The 24,312-nt window shown below is 44.6% G+C and overlaps 1 protein-coding gene and 1 pseudogene across 2 annotated transcripts; both read left to right on the forward strand.

Moving 5' to 3' along the window:
- The first annotated feature begins 1,097 nt into the window (after positions 1–1,097).
- LOC125534911 (nodulin homeobox-like) lies at positions 1,098–7,990 on the forward strand (annotated as a pseudogene). Its single transcript, XR_015615478.1, has 16 exons — positions 1,098–1,396; positions 1,915–2,040; positions 2,114–2,269; positions 2,529–2,612; positions 2,713–2,838; positions 3,777–3,992; positions 4,461–4,607; positions 4,675–4,746; positions 4,855–4,961; positions 5,000–5,356; positions 5,447–5,563; positions 5,657–5,729; positions 5,886–5,946; positions 6,270–6,342; positions 6,421–6,926; positions 7,092–7,990. The product of XR_015615478.1 is annotated as a nodulin homeobox-like (transcript).
- Positions 7,991–8,689: 699 nt separating this feature from the next.
- Positions 8,690–14,362, forward strand: LOC125540546 (uncharacterized). Its single transcript, XM_087539759.1, has 5 exons — positions 8,690–8,999; positions 9,386–9,454; positions 9,544–9,699; positions 13,480–13,908; positions 14,008–14,362. The coding sequence occupies exons 1-5, from the start codon at positions 8,690–8,692 to the stop codon at positions 14,151–14,153; spliced, it is 1,110 nt and encodes a 369-aa protein (XP_087395885.1). The 3' UTR covers positions 14,154–14,362.
- Positions 14,363–24,312: the final 9,950 nt, after the last annotated feature.

Raw genomic sequence — 24,312 nt, forward strand, 5'->3', positions numbered from 1 at the left:
GGCCGGTTCCCGACACGCGGGTCGCCGAGTAGGAGGTCCCATCGACGATGATCTGTACAAATGCGCCATGACTTGCACGTGCTCTAGGCTACCTCCCATCCAATTCTCCTATCGTTCCGTCGCTGTTCTGCTATTCCAGGTTCACCGCCGCCAGTAGATCATCCGCGCCACTCGACTTCGATAAGCGACAACGTCGTTGGGCGGGCGGTTTCTTGAACCTGAGGGTGTTCAACGGGCGCAATAACTTGTATTCGCTTCGACGCTTGGACCTCTCCAAGGTCGACTTGTTCTACCAGACACCTGAAGAAGCGGCCACGCACACCAAGGTGGTGCCGACGCTCACGCCCGCCAAGGCGTCGACACCCAACATAAGGAGAATCTGCAAGGCTGACTTGGAGATGGCGGCACCCAAGATCAAGCCGCCGACAACCCTGGTGACTGTGAGGCCGCCAGTCCTTCTGGACGTTCATTCGCTCTGTGACTTTCTTCGTGACAACATTGGAGAACAAGGTCACCGTCGCCGACCACGCCAACTACATCTTCCGCTTCGACACCGATACTGACTCCGTGCTCACCATGTCGAGCCTACACGAGCAAAAGAACACGCCGTTGGCAGTCTCCTTGCCCGGCACTGCGACGTCCTCCCGCTGCCACCTTTCATCACCACAACAAGCACACCTCCGTTAGCCCCTACGTCGTCATTAGCAGCGACACCATCGGTTATGCCGAGGACATCGGCACCTACTTTCCACACCATGACTCGCGAGTGGAGCAAGACCAACGACTAGCTCATGCCGTTCCACGACAAAGGCGGACTACGCCCCGGAGCTCAGGCTCTGGTTCGGTGTTTATCGCCACTTCTCCTATGTCGTTAAACTCTTCGATGTCGTAAGAGGGGAGGAGCCACTGGCTGAGGAGATTCAGATATGGGTGGATGGTGACCTGCCAAAGGAGTGGCACCCGAGCACTGGTCTCAACACCAATGTCAAGGTCAGGATCGCGGACTTCGATCTTGGTATCTTAATTTCTCCCTGTGTAAAACTTTATTTACAAAAATTTAGAGAGAGGGAGGGAGGGATGGATATTGGGCCTCCGGTTGGTTGGTTGGTTGCAGATCCAATATCCGACTTGGGAGAAAGAGAAATTACCTCCGCCTGCCACTCTCCTCTCATCTCTCTCCCTCTCCCTGCGACGAGCGAGCGAGCGGCTCCCCTCCCCTCGCCTCCCCTAGGGTTTCGCCCTCCGCCGTCCCCGTCCCCGACCACCTCCGCTGCCGCGGCCCACCCCCACCGAGCTCCCACGCTGCCAGATCCGCCGCCCAGGCCCCGCTCTCGCCGCCTCCGCCGGCCTCCAGCTTCGGGACAAGCTGAGCTTCACCTAGATCGGGACAGACAAGGTGCGCATTTCGTCCTTCTCATCACTCTATCTATGTATGTATGTATGGATTCCTCAGCCGCCGCCGACTTTCGCTAGATTTTCATTATTACTACTGTAGCTAACAAAGAGTACAATAAGCTTAAGCTCCAAGCAAGTTAGTTAGTTACCTGGTGAGTGAGCGACTGACTGACTGACTTTGGCCAAATTTTCCGACATGTCTTAGTTTGTGATGCGGTAATGTTCGTTTATTTAGCATTCAGATTCACTAGTCAATTTGTGAATGCCATGCTGCATTCCTTGTTGTACAAATGATGCCGCACATGCTCTGAGTGATGCAGCTTTATGCTTTGGAAGATACACACACACACACACACACACACACACACACACACACACACACACACACACACACATATATATATATATGATTGACCCTGCCTATATTCTATGAAACATCATGGTTAGCCACTTGACAAGTTTCGTGCACCTGGTTTGAGCTTCAGAAAAAACCACTTACGTTTCCATTGTTGGGTGCAGATGATTGACATGATTTCAGCTGTCCAAGACCTTAGTGGGCTGACCACCAGGGAACTTAGCGAGATGCTCAAGGAGTCCGACAGCTTCGTCTTGCAGTCCAAGGCGCAAAACGGAGGTCCAGAGCAGGTGCTTGCTTATTAGGAGGTAAAATGTTCACACCTGTTTCAGCCACCCTTTCGCTCACGCGTCTTCTCTGCAGGTGGACATGGAGAAGCTTGTCTCATCGCTTCCTCTCCATCTTCTTGCTCTAAGTTTGGATATCGCAAGAGGCACAGATTTGACATATGTGCTCCGTGGCGTGCGCTTTTTGCATTGCTTGTCTGAGCTAGCAACTCGCCACACAAAGCTGGAGCAGGTGAACTTCTCGTTATTTAACACTGGCTCGTCCGTTTCATCATATATGAATTTCTTACCCTGTTCATTTGAATCTTGATGTTCCGCGACTTCTCTCTTTCTCCATGTCATAGTTGACCCATGAATCACATCATATGGTCTTTGTGTCTTGTCTCCGATAAAGCTTAATTCGTTCAGTAATTTTGGTTTTACTGTATGATTAAATGCTAAATGAGTAAAAGATGAGCATTGAGTCACAATCCTTGTTTATCTTCGTGCAGGTTCTTCTGGATGATGTCAACTTATCTGAACAAGTTATGGACCTGATATTCTATCTGCTGTCCGTTCTGTCCCACTGGAAGAAGGTTCGGCAACCACCAAATTATTTATTGAGGGCGGCATGCTTTTACTTAACTGTTACCATTTCATTACTAATTTCTGGTAACAGCTATTGTTCTGAATTAGGAAGATCATCTCGGCGCTTCTCCCTTCATGCATTCATCACTTGTAGCAGGAAATCTTCATCTGATGACAAATTACTTCTCATCTCTGTGGCATGAACTTGTTCATATTCTTCTTGCACATCCAAAGGTAAGTAGTAGGTAACCCATATGGTAATTTAGTGATTATTTCGTTCCATGGCTTGATTCTGAATAAACAGTGAAATATAAAAGCATATAACTAGCTTCCAGAATTTATAACATGTTAATGTTTAAATTCTACTCCCTCCATCCCATAATATAAGATCATTTTTTACACTATGATAGTGTCAAAAAAATGTCTTATATTATGGGGCGGAGAGAGTATTTTTTAACCTTGCCCCTATTTTGCATTGCTTTTGATTTCTGAACTCCCAGATTTTGTTGTTTTTCATCATCACGGTCAACTTTTCTGTAATAATCTTGTTGCGCTGCATGTTGTTTCATAAATGATAATGACATGTTTATCGCTGGTTTTGTCCTCATCCTGAATAGAATTTGTAACATATTGCGGAGTGTCAACTCTTTTCTTAGAGATTCCAATCAAATTCATTTATACTTGTGGTGTTTTGTGGTTCAACCAGATTAGTAACAAGTGTAGATTACAGGCTGAAATTCATTTATCGCTGGTTTTGTGATTCCAATCTGAGCTAAAATTAGTAGTATTCCTAAAATGTGCCAACTTCTGCGCTATATTATTACAGGCTGTTATCCGCAGGCATCATTTTATTATATAATACTAAGAGATTATGTTTAGTATTTAAACCTTTAGCTATTCTACTGGGTTATCTGAACCTTAGTTGCTGATAAGTTTTTGCTGACTACTGTTTAGTTATTGATTCCTGTTTCGTTTATACATCTCAGTAGAAAGATATTTCGGTAGAAAAAAAGCAAACACCTGACCTTCTCCTAGTTCTTTCTTTGTGTACTCCCTGGATCACTATGGCATCCTTTGATATGAATGTTATACCAGCAAGACATAGATCTGCCTGTTAGGTACTTTGTATTCAATCTGCTCATCTCTGTTAATATTTGCTGTTTTGTGGTCAGGTTGATATCTTTATGGATGTAGCCTTTGATAGTCTGCACGAAGATATGAGGTTATTGAGTGTCAGGCTATCAACATTGGGCACCAAAGCCTTTCCTGTTGGCCCTTTTGACTCACAATTCACTTACTTCATATGCCAGCAGTGCGAAGCATCATTGCAATTTCTTTTGTCACTGTGCCAGCAGAAGTTATTCCGAGATCGTATTTTAAAAAACAAGGTCCCGTATATCCCTATGCGTCTCATTTCCTTGTATTTTTTTTGAAATACATTTCCTTGCATTTTTAGTTCCACTGTTAAGGGAACAACTGCTGAATGTGAGCTCCTTTTCTTCTTTATGATTTATAAAGATATACTTGTTTCGGCATACTGATCAGTGATGCAAATAGAATTATATCACACTAACTCATAATTGTTCTCTCCCTAAAAAAAACTCATTACTTGTTCTCCAGTTTTAGTTCAATTCCATCTCGTTACCCCCTTGCATAAGATTTCCAGAAAATAGATTAACTGATTAACCTAGACTAATCTAGTGTGCGGAATAATACTTTAATTTAGTGACACATACATCTTCCTTTCTTTTCTACTAAAAGAAGTGAGTATGTACTCAAATATGTTACTGTTTCTGTATATCATTACATCGTGTATGCCCTCGGAGGATATTGACTTAAGAAGTTACTAAATGCAGGAGCTCTGTAGAAATGGAGGTATACTGTCACTCTCGTTCACAATATTGAAGTTAGGTGTTCCAGAATGGCTGAAAGGATCAACTGATATCGCGTCTTCCATTTCCAGACAGAAGGCTAAAATCCTTTCTATCGTAAGTTTGTCATGAGTCTTGAATTACTTTGTTTAATCCAAGTACTGCTACTGTCTACTGCCAGTGTTGAGTTCATAACTAGCGTGAATCTGAAAGTATTTCTTACCTCGATGAAGTCGCCACTTTACCAAAGAGCATGCAACTAGGGCTGGAGGTTAGTTCTCCTAGGTCTGACCACAGCTGGGGTTGAAATTACTCCTTTTCTGCAGCATCTGAAAATATCATTTGGGTCCTATCAAATTTATCACAATGATTACTGCAGGTTCTTGATTTGCTGAAGATCGCATTTGGAAGAAAACAAAAACCTGCTGCCGGTTCCCATGATAAGAGTTACCCCGTGGGTTCTAACCTTCCTTCATAACTAATACTGTAAGCTTTGAAACCGACTGCTTTTAACACCTACCTAGGGTTATATATAGTCTTTTTGCAACTGCAAAACTGTTACTAATTCAATTCTGTTCATCTTTTCTGTAGATTCCCTTTCTGACACAAATTTTGGCGACTCCTCATGATGAGTTTGTCTCGAGTTGGTGCTCTGTCGATCTGCCAGTGATAGAAGATGATGCTAATCTGGATTATGATCCATTTGGTGCAGCTGACCTGGCACTGTTAGCTGCTTCAAATATGCTGACTGAAGCTAAAGTTAACTATTCATGCAATTTTCGCTCTATCAGCATGCCTTCAATACAATATGCAGACAAGAACATCCTGTGTGGTGAAAATAATAGCAAATTTGCACGTCTTTGTTCCAAACATATGCGAAGGTCAGAACTTCTCTTAGTTGCTATGAGATGCCGTATGATTTTTTGTGTGACCTTGTTAAACGCAAGTTCCGTTGTCATGCATGTTAACAGAGCAAGAAAGAGACCTCTTTCTTCAGAAATTCCAGAAATACTTGTTATCAGAGAGTCCCAAGCCATCATTGGACCATCCAGCAGCTGATGAGATCACTATAGTTTGTACAAACTTGGGTACAATCACTTGTATTTTTGTTTTATAATTTGTTGTGATTATGTTAATTCATCGCATTGCATATCTAACGTCTCCTTTTGCTGGTTTTGCAGGATCTTTGTCCCATTATGCTAAATCATTAATCCCTGGTAACTTGTTAAATGAGGAAGATGTGCAACTATTAAGGTGGGTAATGTCATTTTGAGTGGTCCTTGGTGTGCCACATAGAAACAATATTCTTTATACTTTTCTTGTTGTATGCCTGATTGGTTTAAATTTGTTGCCCTCACCTGGCAACTTCTTTGTTGATGCTTCTCTAAGCTTTACCTTTCCTCTCTGCAGTGATTTTGCTTATAAGTTGCAACGTTGGTGTAAATCGCAAGTTGGACAGAGAATATCGCAGGTTTGTTTGCTTTACTCATTGGTCTCAAACATCATACCAAAGCATTATGTTTAGGCTCTCTGTTCTCTGGTTCTCAAGGGATAATCTGTAAAATTAGTAAATTACATTTCTGCAAGTATAGTTTTAAAGTGTATAATGTCGTCAGGCAAATTCATTGTTTCTTTTGTATGGCTGGTGTGATGGGTGTGCTCAATGTGTAAAATAGAAAATAGCCTGGAACCATGCATGGGGTGCCAGCTTCATACTTCTTAGCAGTCTACTCAAAAGTTTTTGCCAGTACCTCATTTTCTTATGTTAGATGATTTCATTATGTGATGTTTTAGGTGGCAAAAAGTGACGTCACATCAGAAATGAAGGGCTAGCGTTCCAGATCCCAATATGGATGGCCCTCCTAAGGTAACATTATCGATTACATTAATATTAGCCATTGACTTGGTAATGTATTTGATCCCAATCCAAAATTGATGCTAGCAGGATGTGCAAAACATCGAAGAGTCTATGGCGACGCCCCCCATGAAACAAGATGGAAATGCTAGGGATGAGACTCCAAGAAACCGTGCCACTACAAATGGTGGGGTCCTGCAAAATTCAGTCGGTCAGAACCTAATCCATCTTGGCGTTGCGAGGACGACTAGCGCGGGCTATCCGGGTCCCAGTACTGCTACCAGCATGGAGGTCCCACGCTGCAGAAGTGTAGACCATTTCAAAACACCAGAACCTAGCAAGGAAAGTGGTCTCCGGGACGAGGATGAGAGGCAGCCTGCTAGTAGTAGGAGGAGAGGAAAGAAGCAAACCATCATGAATGACGGGCAGGTAAATGAAATTGAGAATGCTCTGGTTGATGAGCCCGAGATGCATAAGAATGCCGCTTCCCTTCAGACATGGGCAGAGAAGCTGAGTGGGCTTTGTCTGATTAATTAATGAAAATGCGTCCTTGCTTTTCAGGGTGCGGAGATCACATCATTGCAACTAAAGAATTGGTAAGGTGAAATTATCCGTCTTCTTTCCTAGGAATGTACTGTTGCATAATATAACCAGCTCTTAGTCCTTCAAATTTCGTTATTCCTGTATCATACAGATTTTCTTTTGTGCCTGCATTCTGTATCTGTTTGTAATAATAGGCTTTTATTTTAAATTCTATCTAGGCTGAAGAACAGAAAAGCCAAGCTTGCTCGTATCGCGAAAGAAAGAGGAGTGCCATACGATGGCGAGGGTGCCGAGTGCCGACAAGTCATCTACACCAGCTACTTCTCAGTTGGGCGACTCCTCAGAGAGTGCTGGTGAGGAGAGCTATTTGCCGCCTTCAAGAGTGCTGAATGCTCTAGGCTTATCCAACTCCAAGGGCAGCAGCAGGCTCGTTACCCCAGACTCCAGCGAGCCAACCACACAAGACATGATGACGAGCCGCCCCGCCCGTTCACAAGGTCAAGGTCATTCGAACCTGGCCGCCCCGTTCTGCTGATGGACAACGAAGGGTGAGATCTTCCAGGTTGAGGGCAGGGCACAGGGAAAGAGCCTGGCGGAGAGCCACATCTGCATCATCGACGTCGCTGAGCTCAAGGTTGAGAAGTGGAGGGAGCTCCGACACCCTTCTGAGGCATCCGGGAGGACTTTCCAGGAGGCGGAGTCGAGGCACGGCGGCGTGATGAGGGTGGCCTGGGATGTCGTCAGGCTTGCTCCAGTGGCAACGTAGGGTGGTTGGTTCCCTTTTGTGGTGTCGGGAATGTAGAAAGAAGCTGCCCTCGGGCCCCGTCTGGGCGGGCGGGCGTCGAGAAGGTACAAACAGCGAGTAGAGATGAGAGAAGCTTCGCTGTCAATCTAGGATGTGAAGCCAGCCTTATTGTAACTAGTGTTTGGAGAAAGCCAGCCTCCCTCCCTGTCATCTGTGTATCCTTTCCTTCCTTATGTTGCATCCTCTTGTTAGGGTTTACTAGTTGTGCTATATCCGTCGCATTGCAACGCTGGTATGTTGCCATGTGACACACAAACAAATGTATCTTTGGTTTCTGATAACTGAGAATGTTGATAAGAAACATGCACTTGAGGCGTTTGGGTTCAAACTTTTAGGTCGGGGAAGGATTGGAAGCAGGTGCATTTATCCATATACATGATCACAGGAAATGCGGTTCTAGCGAAAACCTCAAGGTGCTGGTCATGTATCCATCAAGATGCTCAGTCTCATTTAAATTAGAGCACCAAGTGGTGCTGATATTTTCTGCTAATATATTGAAGCTAATGATGCTACCATCTAATCTTGGTGGTCTAATCTTTTGATTCACTGGAAACTTGGCATGGCACCGATTTAAAGTTTAAACAGGTGAACATGACCACCAAACTGGAAGTGTAAACCTACATTGAAATCTTAAATGAAGTTTGTTTTGGGTTTTGGATGCCATTTTTTTTTCGAAAATTTGGGCGGGCTCCAATGCCAAGGAACCTGTTGGTTGACGTCACCCACCCACCAAACCGGAACACTCTCTCTCTCTGACGGGACGCCGGGAGCTGCATCTCAACCGTCCACGGCTGGAAGGAGGCACAGGATCAGCCCGAGCTTTCCTTTCCTTTATAAGAAGGCTGCCACCCCACCCGCTTCTCCCATCGTCATTCTCTCTCTCTCTCTCTCTCTCTCTCTCTCTCTCTCTCTCTCTCTCTCTCTCTCTGTGGAGGGAGGGAGGGAGGCTTCCATTCCACCCCACTCCGCCCCGCCGCAGATCGAGACGAAACCCTAGCGGGTGGAGGAACCATGGCCGCCTCCTTCCGCCTCCTCCTCCTGGCCGCCTTGCTGCTCCCGGCCGCCGCCGCCGCCACCTACGGGCCGCAGCCGTGCGAGCCGGCCCTGCTGGCCACCAGGGTAGCCCGGTTCTGCGCGACGAACATCACCTCCGACGACTGCTGCGACCCGCTGCTGGCCGCCGTCGACCTTCATGGAGAGGCCTGCCTCTGCCGCGTCGCCGCCGAGCCCAAGCTCGCCGCGGCCGGACTCGACGCCACGGGCCTCCTCACCTCCTGCGGGGGACTGCTGCGCGCCGACCTCGCCGCCTGCCATTCCCAAGGTACGCGCGCCTCTCCCGCCCGATCGATCGATGCAGTTCAGTGTTGGATAGATTCGCCGCGCGCGAGGGGTTTTGCTTGTCCTTGTCCTTGTTGGTCTGGATCTGGAGTTGGTCTGGTCTGGATCAGTGTTGGTCGCTCGAATGGAGATAGATCCTCTCCTCTCCAGCGGAGGGAGGGAGAGTCAAAAGCCGGGGCAGGGAAACAACAGATGCATTGCAGCTTTAACCTGCCACGGAGTCTCTCTACTTTCTTATCCGTCCGTATCGTAGCTGCTCCATCGTCATCGTCTAATCAACTGCTGCTTCGCTTTGCCTTCTGCATGCGGTTTTCGAATTTCGGAATTATTCACTTGTTGTTGTTGTTGTTGTTTGTCGACCATGTACAGCAACAGGAACAGGACCTCGCACGCAGCCGCCTCACCTGCAGCGCGACGCCCACTCCAAGACCTCACCACGTAATTAAGCAAACCTCCATCGCCTTTCTACTTCCGATTCACCAGCGGCCTCCTCCATCTTAATTATCACTACGGGAATGGTTTTGCAGTTGCAGATGAGGCCACCACCGAGAAGCAGCCGCCTCACCACTCCAAGGCCAAGGCCCCGCTCGCGTCCGCTGCTGTCATCTCCCCGGCGCCACACTCGGGCGCCTCATCGTCCCACCTCCTCTACAGCAGCGCTGTCGTCCGAGACCATGTGTCCGGTACGGTAACTAGCACCAATCCACATGCTGCAGCTTCCTTAATTACTTACTTTCTGCTGCTGGTGTGGTGTGAATGTGATGATGCACTTGTGTGCTGCTGTACCTAGGCTACTAGCTTCTTGTCTTTGCCAGCAGGGAGGCCTTCACTGAAATATATCACTGAATCACTGAATCCATATGTAGTCGTGCTTGCTTTCTGAATCACTGAATTACTGAATCACTGAATTACTTACATGCTGCAGCTCTATTTCTGAATCACTGAATCCATATGTAGTCGTGCTTGCTTTCTTGCTCATCGAGTGAAACAGAGTCATGATGTTTGGGTTACAGATCGAGTGGCATCTATTTTTGCTCTCCTATGGTTTGTGAATGCAACAGTTAGGTACTGCTTCTATGCTATGCGATCGATATGTTCTGAATCACTACTGCTTCTAGCTCTATTTTTGAAGATGAACTACGTACGTACCCTGCTGCTATGCTGTGTGGTCGACATGCATGGTCTGAATCACTGAATCGATCTGTAGTTGTGCTTAGGACTCCTAGTTGTGCTTGCTTTCTGCTCATGTGTGATGATGCCTCTTCATTTGCTCCTCGATCTATGTCCATTCCATTTGATTTGTGGAGCAACGGTTTAGCTTTCTTCTTCTCTGTAGTGATTGATATATGCATGTTTAGCTTTCTTCGTACCCTGCTGCTATGCTATATATGTGATTGATATGATCTGAATCGATATGTAGTTCTAGTTGCTTTCTGCTCATGTGTGATGATGCCTCTTCATTTGCTCCTCGATCTATGTCCATTCCATTTGATTTGTGGAGCAACGGTTTAGCTTTCTTCTTCTCTGTAGTGATTGATATATGCATGTTTAGCTTTCTTCGTACCCTGCTGCTATGCTATATATGTGATTGATATGATCTGAATCGATATGTAGTTCTAGTTGCTTTCTGCTCATGTGTGATGATGCCTCTTCATTTGCTCCTCGATCTATGTCCATTCCATTTGATTTGTGGAGCAACGGTTTAGCTTTCTTCTTCTCTGTAGTGATTGATATATGCATGTTTAGCTTTCTTCGTACCCTGCTGCTATGCTATATATGTGATTGATATGATCTGAATCGATATGTAGTTCTAGTTGCTTTCTGCTCATGTGTGATGATGCCTCTTCATTTGCTCCTCGATCTATGTCCATTCCATTTGATTTGTGGAGCAACGGTTTAGCTTTCTTCTTCTCTGTAGTGATTGATATATGCATGTTTAGCTTTCTTCGTACCCTGCTGCTATGCTATATATGTGATTGATATGATCTGAATCGATATGTAGTTCTAGTTGCTTTCTGCTCATGTGTGATGATGCCTCTTCATTTGCTCCTCGATCTATGTCCATTCCATTTGATTTGTGGAGCAACGGTTTAGCTTTCTTCTTCTCTGTAGTGATTGATATATGCATGTTTAGCTTTCTTCGTACCCTGCTGCTATGCTATATATGTGATTGATATGATCTGAATCGATATGTAGTTCTAGTTGCTTTCTGCTCATGTGTGATGATGCCTCTTCATTTGCTCCTCGATCTATGTCCATTCCATTTGATTTGTGGAGCAACGGTTTAGCTTTCTTCTTCTCTGTAGTGATTGATATATGCATGTTTAGCTTTCTTCGTACCCTGCTGCTATGCTATATATGTGATTGATATGATCTGAATCGATATGTAGTTCTAGTTGCTTTCTGCTCATGTGTGATGATGCCTCTTCATTTGCTCCTCGATCTATGTCCATTCCATTTGATTTGTGGAGCAACGGTTTAGCTTTCTTCTTCTCTGTAGTGATTGATATATGCATGTTTAGCTTTCTTCGTACCCTGCTGCTATGCTATATATGTGATTGATATGATCTGAATCGATATGTAGTTCTAGTTGCTTTCTGCTCATGTGTGATGATGCCTCTTCATTTGCTCCTCGATCTATGTCCATTCCATTTGATTTGTGGAGCAACGGTTTAGCTTTCTTCTTCTCTGTAGTGATTGATATATGCATGTTTAGCTTTCTTCGTACCCTGCTGCTATGCTATATATGTGATTGATATGATCTGAATCGATATGTAGTTCTAGTTGCTTTCTGCTCATGTGTGATGATGCCTCTTCATTTGCTCCTCGATCTATGTCCATTCCATTTGATTTGTGGAGCAACGGTTTAGCTTTCTTCTTCTCTGTAGTAATTGATATATGCATGTTTAGCTTTCTTCGTACCCTGCTGCTATGCTATATATGTGATTGATATGATCTGAATCGATATGTAGTTCTAGTTGCTTTCTGCTCATGTGTGATGATGCCTCTTCATTTGCTCCTCGATCTATGTCCATTCCATTTGATTTGTGGAGCAACGGTTTAGCTTTCTTCTTCTCTGTAGTGATTGATATATGCATGTTTAGCTTTCTTCGTACCCTGCTGCTATGCTATATATGTGATTGATATGATCTGAATCGATATGTAGTTCTAGTTGCTTTCTGCTCATGTGTGATGATGCCTCTTCATTTGCTCCTCGATCTATGTCCATTCCATTTGATTTGTGGAGCAACGGTTTAGCTTTCTTCTTCTCTGTAGTGATTGATATATGCATGTTTAGCTTTCTTCGTACCCTGCTGCTATGCTATATATGTGATTGATATGATCTGAATCGATATGTAGTTCTAGTTGCTTTCTGCTCATGTGTGATGATGCCTCTTCATTTGCTCCTCGATCTATGTCCATTCCATTTGATTTGTGGAGCAACGGTTTAGCTTTCTTCTTCTCTGTAGTGATTGATATATGCATGTTTAGCTTTCTTCGTACCCTGCTGCTATGCTATATATGTGATTGATATGATCTGAATCGATATGTAGTTCTAGTTGCTTTCTGCTCATGTGTGATGATGCCTCTTCATTTGCTCCTCGATCTATGTCCATTCCATTTGATTTGTGGAGCAACGGTTTAGCTTTCTTCTTCTCTGTAGTGATTGATATATGCATGTTTAGCTTTCTTCGTACCCTGCTGCTATGCTATATATGTGATTGATATGATCTGAATCGATATGTAGTTCTAGTTGCTTTCTGCTCATGTGTGATGATGCCTCTTCATTTGCTCCTCGATCTATGTCCATTCCATTTGATTTGTGGAGCAACGGTTTAGCTTTCTTCTTCTCTGTAGTGATTGATATATGCATGTTTAGCTTTCTTCGTACCCTGCTGCTATGCTATATATGTGATTGATATGATCTGAATCGATATGTAGTTCTAGTTGCTTTCTGCTCATGTGTGATGATGCCTCTTCATTTGCTCCTCGATCTATGTCCATTCCATTTGATTTGTGGAGCAACGGTTTAGCTTTCTTCTTCTCTGTAGTGATTGATATATGCATGTTTAGCTTTCTTCGTACCCTGCTGCTATGCTATATATGTGATTGATATGATCTGAATTGATATGTAGTTCTAGTTGCTTTCTGCTCATGTGTGATGATGCCTCTTCATTTGCTCCTCGATCTATGTCCATTCCATTTGATTTGTGGAGCAACGGTTTAGCTTTCTTCTTCTCTGTAGTGATTGATATATGCATGTTTAGCTTTCTTCGTACCCTGCTGCTATGCTATATATGTGATTGATATGATCTGAATCGATATGTAGTTCTAGTTGCTTTCTGCTCATGTGTGATGATCATGGCTTCTTCTTCATTTGCTAGCTCCTCGATCATTGTTGAACTCTGCTCTGATATATGCATGTTACTGAACTTTTATAACAAATGGTTGAACTTGATCAGGTGCAGGTGATGGGTACACCAACAAGTGCGCCGCGGAGCAGTTGGCAAACCAGCTAGTGCTAACCTGTGATACAAGCGAGAACACGCCAACTCCAAGTTGCTGCGAGATCATCTCTACGATCATGAAGCAGAGCTGTTTGTGCGAAGTTTGCGAGGAGCCGGAAGTTCGAGCGAGCACACATATGGCGCGAAAACACATTATCTCTCTCTACACCATATGCGGTGGAGAGCAGGTGCTTCCTGGCCAGTGTGGACCGGTTAACTCCCCTCCTCCTCCTGCGACGCTCCAGCAGCCACCAACATCTTCATCGCATCGTGGCCGCGGCATATCTGTGTCAACGCTGTTGCCTTCATTGTTAGGCGGCTTTCTTGGTTTACTGGCCATTGCGTATGGAGTATACAGGCTAGTGCAATGGGCCAAGCTGCAGGGTAATCATATTAACACTAATCCCAACTTTTGCTTTGCTTTTCTTTTTTGTTGTGGATGACTGTTTCTCAAGTGCATTGTCATGGCCTGTAAACAAACAGGTTTTCTTGGAGGTGTTGCTCCACCTCCAGGACCAGCCGGGCCCCAGCTCCAGGAGCAGCAGCTGCAGCAGATGAGGGACGCCGCCGCATCCGCAGCAGAGGAACGGCTCGAAAGAGGAGCAGCAGCTGCCCGGGTTGCCGTCTAGACAGCGACCATTCATTGATCAGTTTCTTTGTCGGCTGTCTTTGTGGATCAACTCGATATGATGCATCGTTAGTGGTTGTGTTGAGTTTTTCACCTGCTCGTGCTGGATGCTTAATTGCTTGGGTCGAAAAAAACATGTACTATTGATTTGTCCCAGCTATAACATGTACTCAGGCATTGAGAATTCACTATTTGATCAACAGAGCTGCTTAGCGGTTGTTTGATGCATCGATAGTCAATGTAAACAACAACCACTAATCAGTTAGTAGTAGGCCAAGTATTATATAGACTGTTTCTTGGTATACTTCTTCTTGTCTCTGCTCTTGCAAGCTTGTTCAGCTCAGCTTCTGCCCTTTCTTTCAGCTGCTATTTCTGCTGCCTTTGCTTGAGCTTTTACATGCTCTTTCTCAATTCTTTTCTGAGCCGCATCCTCTGCTTTCTTCAACTGAGCTTCCAACTTGGCCTCTAGAATGGCTACATTCTTGCCTTGGTCTTATCCCTCTGTAGTGCAGAGCAAGCAATTTCTGTGCCATCTCAATGTGTCCATGGATGTTACTCTCCTGTACAACATGAAATAGATGAGTACAATGCATGAACAAGATGAAATGAACAGTGCCTATAGATAAAATTACCTGAGTAGAGACTGGTTCAGGGTTAGGTGCAGGCGCAGCAGGTGTTGTTGGAACATTTAGTGGTCCTGAATTCGGTGGAACTAAGCCATTTTTGAACCATTTCTATTATGATCTGGTAGTTCACAGTAGCTGCAGTGCATGCATAATCACCCCCATGCCTTGACAGTAGCTGCAGTCCATTCATCTTCTCCCATTCAGTCCTATCTTTGCAAGGATGTACGTACTATGTTGGCATAGGCTTTCTTGTGCATCTCAATGGAGTAACCCTTGTCCACTAGAGAAGAAGAGGATCAATGTTCTCTTGCCTCACGCAAGCAATGGCATGTGGACAAGGTACTCCTGATTGTTGCCATCGGTTGCAACTACACTTCTTTGTCTTGAGATCAACCACATAGTTAGTACCAGTAGAGCTAAACCTATCTCCAACTGAAAAGAGATTATCACAAAAACTCCCTCAACAAAACAGTTGCTTTAGTACTCTATATTTTTTTTCAACCAACTTCCTTATCTTATGACATACTAGAACATAAAAGCGCGCGTTGCTGTGCCCGTATATTTTATGGGAATAATAGGAAAAGATTCAATTATATAAGAAAATTTGGACATCACACAATAAGAGAAAGAAAAGGAGCATTTTGTAAAGTACATCAATATACTTTTTTGAGGGAATAGTACATCAATATACTTATGGTGGGGTATACGGGTTTTAAAATTGACACAGGTGACACTGCCATCTAAATTAGCATTTGAATTTCATAGTACAAAAAAGTTTGTCTAGCATTCATTTGGTAAGACATTCGAGTAAGTGGTGGAGCATGTCTCGATGGCACACGTCATTGTCCGGAGCCTTGACATCTTAGATGCTGCACAAAGGAAGCAAATGAATAAAGAATGATGCAATGAAACTATATGTAACCAAATACTCCCGTGCACTTATAACCGGACGGTGATGGAACTCGGGAACGCAACAGCCGGCCACCTTATGCACCATTAAGAAACAGCAAATTAATCAAGCAAACACAGGCTGTAGCACCACATACTTTTGTTTTTTGGAGAACAGCGCCACAGATCAGCCGGCCCAATCCCTCCACGAAGAACTCAGCTCGCGGCCCAACAGTCCGGTTCATGAGAAGGTGCCTAGAAAAACCTGTGGAGCAGCAGCCCTTTTGACGTGTTGGTTTGTCAGCTTGTGCAAGCGGATGAGGCGGACGAGGCCCAGAGAATGATGCGGGACGATAGAATCATCTGATGCGTTCGTGTGCCTAATCGGACGGCTTAGGACCCAAAATCGATGTGAGGAGGCATAGCTAGCTCAGTTTTACTGTTTAGTAATGACCTGTCCACTTTTCTTCCTCCTTTTGCTTGTTGTAGTGCCTTGTCACACTGCTAGGAAAATGCTTATACATAGAAGTTTACCGGTAGCGCCTGTTTGGCCCCCCCCCCCACACGCTACTAGCATGTACCAGTAGCGCCTGGTACAAAACGCGCTACTGCTACTGCGTAGCAGCAACGTTGGTTACCCTGGGCTGCATTGTTGTTATGTGGGCCGTAAGGCCAACACGTTAGCCCACTTAGCTGTAGCGTGGGCTGTGCGCCTGGCCCCCCCCCCCTCCCGCACCATCACTTCGATCATCCCATTCCTCTCCCCTCCACCCGCCGCCGCTGACGCGGTTAGGGTTCCTCCTGTTGGAAATATGCCCTAGAGGCAATAATAAAAGATTATTATATTTCCTTGTTCATGATAATTGTCTATTGTTCATGCTATAATTGTATTGTCTGGAAATCGTAATACATGTGTGAATACATAGACCATAATGTGTCCCTAGTGAGCCTCTAGTTGACTAGCTCGTTGATCAACTGATAGTCATGGTTTCCTGGCTATAGACATGGGGATGTCATTGATAACGGGATCACATCATTAGGAGAATGATGTGATGGACAAGACCCAAACCTAAGCATAGCATAAAGATCGTGTAGTTCGTTTGCTAGAGCTTTTGCAATGTCAAGTATCATTTCCTTAGACCATGAGGTTGTGCAACTCCCGGATACCGTATGAGTGCTTTGGGTGTGCCAAACGTCACAACGTAACTGGGTGGCTATAAAGGTACACTACGGGTATCTCCAAAAGTGTCTGTTGGGTTGGCACGGACCGAGATTGGGATTTGTCACTCCGTGTGACGGAGAGGTATCTCTTGGGCCCACTCGGTAATGCATCATCATAATGAGCTCAATGTGACCAAGGGGTTGGTCACGGGATCATGCATTACGGTACGAGGTATCTCGTGCTGCTGGATCTTCATCAACCTCTCCTTCCCCCTTGCTGGATCAAGAAGGAGGAGACGTCATCCGCTCCGTACGTGTGTTGAACGCGGAGGCGCCGTCCGTTCGGCGCTTGGTCATCGGTGATTTGGATCACGACGAGTACGACTCCATCATCCACGTTCTAGTGAACGCTTCCGCTAGCGATCTACAAAGGTATGTAGATGCAATCTGAATACTCGTTGCTAGATGAACTCATAGATGGATCTTGGTGAAACCGTAGGAAAATTTTTGTTTTCTACAACGTTCCCCAACAGTGGCATCATGAGCTAGGTCTATGCGTAGTTCTCTTTGCACGAGTAGAACACAATTGTTGTGGGCGTTGATGTTGTCAACTTTCTTGCCGCTACTAGTCTTATTTTGCTTCAGCGGTATTGTGGGATGAAGCGGCCCGGACCAACCTTACACGTACGCTTACGTGAGACCGGTTCCACCGACTGACATGCACTAGTTGCATAAGGTGGCTGGCGGGTGTCTGTCTCTCCCACTTTAGTTGGAGCGGATTCGACGAAAAGGGTCCTTATGAAGGGTAAATAGAAGTTGAGAAATCACGTTATGGCTTTTACGTAGGTAAGAAAACGTTCTTGCTAGAACCCTATTGCAGCCACGTAAAACTTGCAACAACAATTAGAGGACGTCTAACTTGTTTTTGCAGCAAGTGCTTTGTGATATGATATGGCCAAAGTTGTGATGAATGATGAATGATATATATGTGATGTATGAGATCATGTTCATGTAATAGGAATCACGACTTGCATGTCGATGAGTATGACAACCGGCAGGAGCCATAGGAGTTGTCATTATTTTTTATATGACCTGCGTGTCATTGGAAACGCCATGTAAATTACTTTACTTTATTGCTAAACGTGTTAGCCTTAGTAGTAGAAGTAATAGTTGGCGAGCGACTTCATGGAGACACGATGATGGAGATCATGATGATGGAGATCATGGTGTCATGCCGGTGACAAGATGATCATGGAGCCCCAAGATGGAGATCAAAGGAGCTATATGATATTGGCCATATCATGTCACTATTATTATTTGATTGCATGTGATGTTTATCATGTTTTGCATCTTGTTTACTTAGAACGACGGTAGTAAATAAGATGATCCCTCATAATAATTTCAAGAAAGTGTTCCCCCTAACTGTGCACCGTTGCGACAGTTCGTTGTTTTGAAGCACCAATTTGATTAGATGAACTTAATTATCATGAACTTAGTCTAAAATCTTTACAATGTGTCTTGTAGATCAAATGGCCCACGCTAATGTTGCCCTCAACTTCAACGCATTCCTAGAGAAAACCAAGCTGAAAGATGATGGCAGCAACTATACGGACTGGGTCCGGAACCTGAGGATCATCCTCATAGCTGCCAAGAAAGATTATGTCCTAGAAGAACCGCTAGGTGAAGCACCATTCCCAGCAAACCAAGACGCTATGAACGCCTATCAGTCACGTGCTGATGATTACTCCCTCGTTCAGTGCGTCATGCTTTACAGCTTAGAACCGAGGCTCCAAAAGCGTTTTGAGCAACACGGAGCATATGAGATGTTCGAGGAGCTGAAAATGGTTTTCCAAGCTCATGCCCGGGTCGAGAGATATGAAGTCTCCGACAAGTTCTTTAGTTGTAAGATGGAGGAAAATAGCTCTGTCAGTGAACACATACTCAAGATGTCTGGGTTGCACAACCGCTTGACTCAGCTGGGAGTTAATCTCCCGGATGACGCGGTCATTGACAGAATCCTTCAGTCGCTTCCACCAAGCTACAAGAGCTTTGTGATGAACTTCAATATGCAAGGGATGGAAAAGACCATTCCCGAGGTATATTCAATGCTGAAATCAGCGGAGGTGGAGATCAAAAAGGAACATCAAGTGTTGATGGTCAATAAAACCACCAAGTTCAAGAAAGGCAAGGGCAAGAAGAACTTCAAGCAAGTTGCCGGAAGAAGTCAAAGTATGGACCCAAGCCTGAGACTGAGTGCTTTTATTGCAAAGGGAAGGGTCATTGGAAGCGGAACTGCCCCAAATACTTAGCGGACAAGAAGGCCGGCAACACTAAAGGTATATGTGATATACATGTAATTGATGTGTATCTTACCAGTGCTCGTAGTAGCTCCTGGGTATTTGATACCGGTGTTGTTGCTCATATTTGTAACTCAAAGCAGGAGCTGGGGAATAAGCGGAGACTGGCGAAGGACGAGGTGACGATGCGTGTCGGGAATGGTTCCAAGGTCGATGTGATCGCCGTCGGCACGCTACCTCTACATTTACCTACGGGATTAGTTTTGAACCTCAATAATTGTTATTTAGTGCCAAGTTTGAGCATGAACATTGTATCAGGATCTCGTTTAATTCGAGATGGCTACTCATTTAAATCCGAGAATAATGGTTGTTCTATTTATATGAGTGATATGTTTTATGGTCATGCTCCGATGGTCAATGGTTTATTCTTAATGAATCTCGAACGTGATGTTACACATATTAATAGTGTGAATACCAAAAGAATTAAAGTTGATAACGATAGTCCCACATACTTGTGGCACTGCCGCCTTGGTCACATTGGTGTCAAGCGCATGAAGAAGCTCCATGCTGATGGACTTTTAGAGTCTCTCGATTATGAATCATTTGACACATGCGAACCATGCCTTATGGGCAAAATGACCAAGACTCCATTCTCCGGAACAATGGAGCGAGCAACCAACTTATTGGAAATCATACATACTGATGTGTGCGGTCCAATGAGTGTTGAGGCTCGCGGAGGATATCGTTATGTTCTCACTCTCACTGATGACTTGAGTAGATATGGGTATGTCTACTTGATGAAACACAAGTCTGAGACCTTTGAAAAGTTCAAGGAATTTCAGAATGAGGTAGAGAATCAACGTGACCGAAAAATAAAGTTCTTACGATCAGATCGTGGAGGAGAATATTTAAGTCACGAATTTGGCACACACTTAAGGAAATGTGGAATCGTTTCACAACTCACGCCGCCTGGAACACCTCAACGTAATGGTGTGTCCGAACGTCGTAATCGCACTCTATTGGATATGGTGCGATCTATGATGTCTCTTACTGATTTACCGCTATCATTTTGGGGATACGCTCTAGAGACAGCCGCATTCACTTTAAATAGGGCACCGTCTAAATCCGTTGAGACGACACCGTATGAATTATGGTTTGGGAAGAAACCTAAGCTGTCGTTTCTAAAAGTTTGGGGATGCGATGCTTATGTCAAGAAACTTCAACCTGAAAAGATCGAACCCAAGTCGGAAAAATGCGTCTTCATAGGATACCCTAAGGAAACCATTGGGTATACCTTCTACCTCAAGTCCGAAGGCAAGATCTTTGTTGCTAGGAATGGATCCTTTCTAGAGAAAGAGTTTCTCTCGAAAGAAGTAAGTGGGAGGAAAGTGGAGCTTGATGAAGTACTGCCTCTTGAAACGGAGAGTAGTGCAGCTCAGGAAAATGTTCCTGTGGTGCCTGCACCGATTAGAGAGGAGGTTAATGATGATGATCAAGATACTTCGGATCAAGCTCCTACTGAACTTCGTAGGTCCACAAGGACACGTTCCGCACCAGAGTGGTACGGCAACCCTGTCCTGGAAATCATGTTGTTAGACAACGGTGAACCTTGGAACTATGAAGAAGCAATGGCGGGCCCAGATTCCAACAAATGGCTAGAGGCCATGCAATCCGAGATAGGATCCATGTATGAAAACAAAGTATGGACTTTGACAGACTTGCCCAATGATCAGCGAGCGATAGAGAATAAATGGATCTTTAAGAAGAAGACGGACGCGGATGGTAATGTTACCATCTATAAAGCTCGACTTGTCGCTAAGGGTTATCGGCAAGTTCAAGGGGTTGACTACGATGAGACTTTCTGTCCCGTAGCGAAGCTGAAGTCCGTCCGAATCATGTTAGCAATTGCCGCATACTATGATTATGAGATATGGCAAATGGACGTCAAAACAGCATTCCTTAACGGCTATCTTAAGGAAGAACTGTATATGATGCAGCCGGAAGGTTTTGTCGACCCTAAGAATGCTAACAAGGTATGCAAGCTCCAGCGATCCATTTATGGGCTGGTGCAAGCATCTCGGAGTTGGAACATTCGCTTTGATGAGATGATCAAGGCGTTTGGGTTTATGCAGACTTATGGAGAAGCCTGCGTTTACAAGAAAGTGAGTGGGAGCTCTGTAGCATTTCTCATATTATATGTAGACGACATACTTTCGATGGGAAATGATATAGAACTTTTGGACAACGTTAAGGCCTACTTGAATAGGAGTTTTTCAATGAAGGACCTTGGAGAAGCTGCTTATATATTAGGCATCAAGATCTATAGAGATAGATCGAGACGCCTCATCGGTCTTTCACAAAGTACGTAACTTGACAAGATATTGAAGAAGTTCAATATGGATCAGTCCAAGAAGGGGTTCTTGCCTGTATTGCAAGGTGTGCGATTGAGCACGGCTCAATGCCCGACCACGGCAGAAGATATAGAAGAGATGAGTGTCATCCCCTATGCCTCAGCCATAGGATCTATTATGTATGCCATGCTGTGTACCAGACCTGATGTAAACCTTGCCATAAGTTTGGTAGGTAGGTACCAAAGTAATCCCGGCAAGGAACACTGGACAGCGGTCAAGAACATCCTAAAGTACCTGAAAAGGACCAAGGATATGTTTCTCGTTTATGGAGGTGCCGAAGAGCTCGTCGTAAAGGGTTACGTCGACGCTAGCTTCGACATAGATCTAGATGACTCTAAGTCACAAACCGGATACGTGTATATTTTGAATGGTGGGGCAGTAAGCTGGTGCAGTTGCAAGCAAAGCGTCGTGGCGGGATCTACATGTGAAGCAGAGTATATGGCAGCCTCGGAGGCAACACAAGAAGCAGTCTGGGTGAAGGAGTTCATTACCGACCTAGGAGTCATACCCAATGCGTCGGACCCGATGACACTCTTCTGTGACAACACTGGAGCTATTGCCCTTGCGAAGGAGCCCAGGTTTCACAGGAAGACCAGGCATATCAAGCGTCGCTTCAACTTCATTCGTGAAAGTGTTCAAAATGAGACATAGAGATTTGTAAAGTACATACGGACCTGAATGTGGCAGATCCGTTGACTAAACCTCTCCCTAGAGCAAAACATGATCAACACCAAAATTCCATGGGTGTTCGATTCATCACACTGTAAACTGGACTGTTGTCTCTAGTGCAAGTGGGAGACTGTTGGAAATATGCCCTAGAGGCAATAATAAAAGATTATTATATTTCCTTGTTCATGATAATTGTCTATTGTTCATGCTATAAATGTATTGTCCGGAAATCATAATACATGTGTGAATACATAGACCACAATGTGTCCCTAGTGAGCCTCTAGTTGACTAGCTCGTTGATCAACAGATAGTCATGGTTTCCTGGCTATGGACATGGGGATGTCATTGATAACGGGATCACATCATTAGGAGAATGATGTGATGGACAAGACCCAAACCTAAGCATAGCATAAAGATCGTGTAGTTCGTTTGCTAGAGCTTTTGCAATGTCAAGTATCATTTCCTTAGACCATGAGGTTGTGCAACTTCCGGACACCGTATGAGTGCTTTGGGTGTGCCAAACGTCACAACGTAACTGGGTGGCTATAAAGGTACACTACGTCATCCGCTCCGTACGTGTGTTGAACGCGGAGGCGCCGTTCGTTCGGCGCTTGGTGATCGGTGATTTGGATCACGGCGAGTACGACTCCATCATCCACGTTCTAGTGAACGTTTCCGCTCACGATCTACAAAGGTATGTAGATGCAATCTGAATACTCGTTGCTAGATGAACTCATAGATGGATCTTGGTGAAACCGTAGGAAAATTTTTGTTTTCTACAACGTTCCCCAACAGTGGCATCATGAGCTAGGTCTATGCGTAGTTCTCTTTGCACGAGTAGAACACAATTGTTGTGGGCGTTGATGTTGTCAACTTTCTTGCCGCTACTAGTCTTATTTTGCTTCAGCGGTATTGTGGGATGAAGCGGCCCGGACCAACCTTACACGTACGCTTACGTGAGACCGGTTCCACCGACTGACATGCACTAGTTGCATAAGGTGGCTGGCGGGTGTCTGTCTCTCCCACTTTAGTTGGAGCGGATTCGACGAAAAGGGTCCTTATGAAGGGTAAATAGAAGTTGACAAATCACGTTGTGGCTTTTACGTAGGTAAGAAAACGTTTTTGCTAGAACCCTATTGCAGCCACGTAAAACTTGCAACAACAATTAGAGGACGTCTAACTTGTTTTTGCAGCAAGTGCTTTGTGATATGATATGGCCAAAGTTGTGATGAATGATGAATGATGAATGATATATATGTGATGTATGAGATCATGTTCATGTAATAGGAATCACGACTTGCATGTCGATGAGTATGATAACCGGCAGGAGCCATAGGAGTTGTCATTATTTTTTATATGACCTGCGTGTCATTGGAAACACCATGTAAATTACTTTACTTTATTGCTAAACGTGTTAGCCTTAGTAGTAGAAGTAATAGTTGGCGAGCAACTTCATGGAGACACGATGATGGAGATCATGATGATGGAGATCATGGTGTCATGCCGGTGACAAGATGATCATGGAGCCCCAAGATGGAGATCAAAGGAGCTATATGATATTGGCCATATCATGTCACTATTATTATTTGATTGCATGTGATGTTTATCATGTTTTGCATCTTGTTTACTTAGAACGACGGTAGTAAATAAGATGATCCCTCATAATAATTTCAAGAAAGTGTTCCCCCTAACTGTGCACCGTTGCGACAGTTCGTTGTTTCGAAGCACCACGTGATGATCGGGTGTGATAGATTCCAACGTTCACATACAACGGGTGTAAGACAGATTTACACATGCAAACACTTAGGTTATCTTGACGAGCCTAACATGTACAGACATGGCCTCGGAACACGGAGGACCGAAAGGTCGAGCATGAGTCGTATAGAAGATACGATCAACATAGAGATGTTCACCGATGATGACTAGTCCGTCTCACGTGATGATCGGACACGGCCTAGTCGAGTCGGATCATGTTTCACTTAGATGACTAGAGGGATGTCCAATCTGAGTGGGAGTTCATTAATAATTTGATTAGATGAACTTAATTATCATGAACTTAGTCTAAAATCTTTACAATGTGTCTTGTAGATCAAATGGCCCACGCTAAT

This window comes from Triticum urartu, chromosome 2A (genome assembly GCF_056163025.1).
Source record: "Triticum urartu cultivar PI428250 chromosome 2A, HENAU_Tu73, whole genome shotgun sequence".
NCBI classification, from domain to species: domain Eukaryota; kingdom Viridiplantae; phylum Streptophyta; class Magnoliopsida; order Poales; family Poaceae; genus Triticum; species Triticum urartu.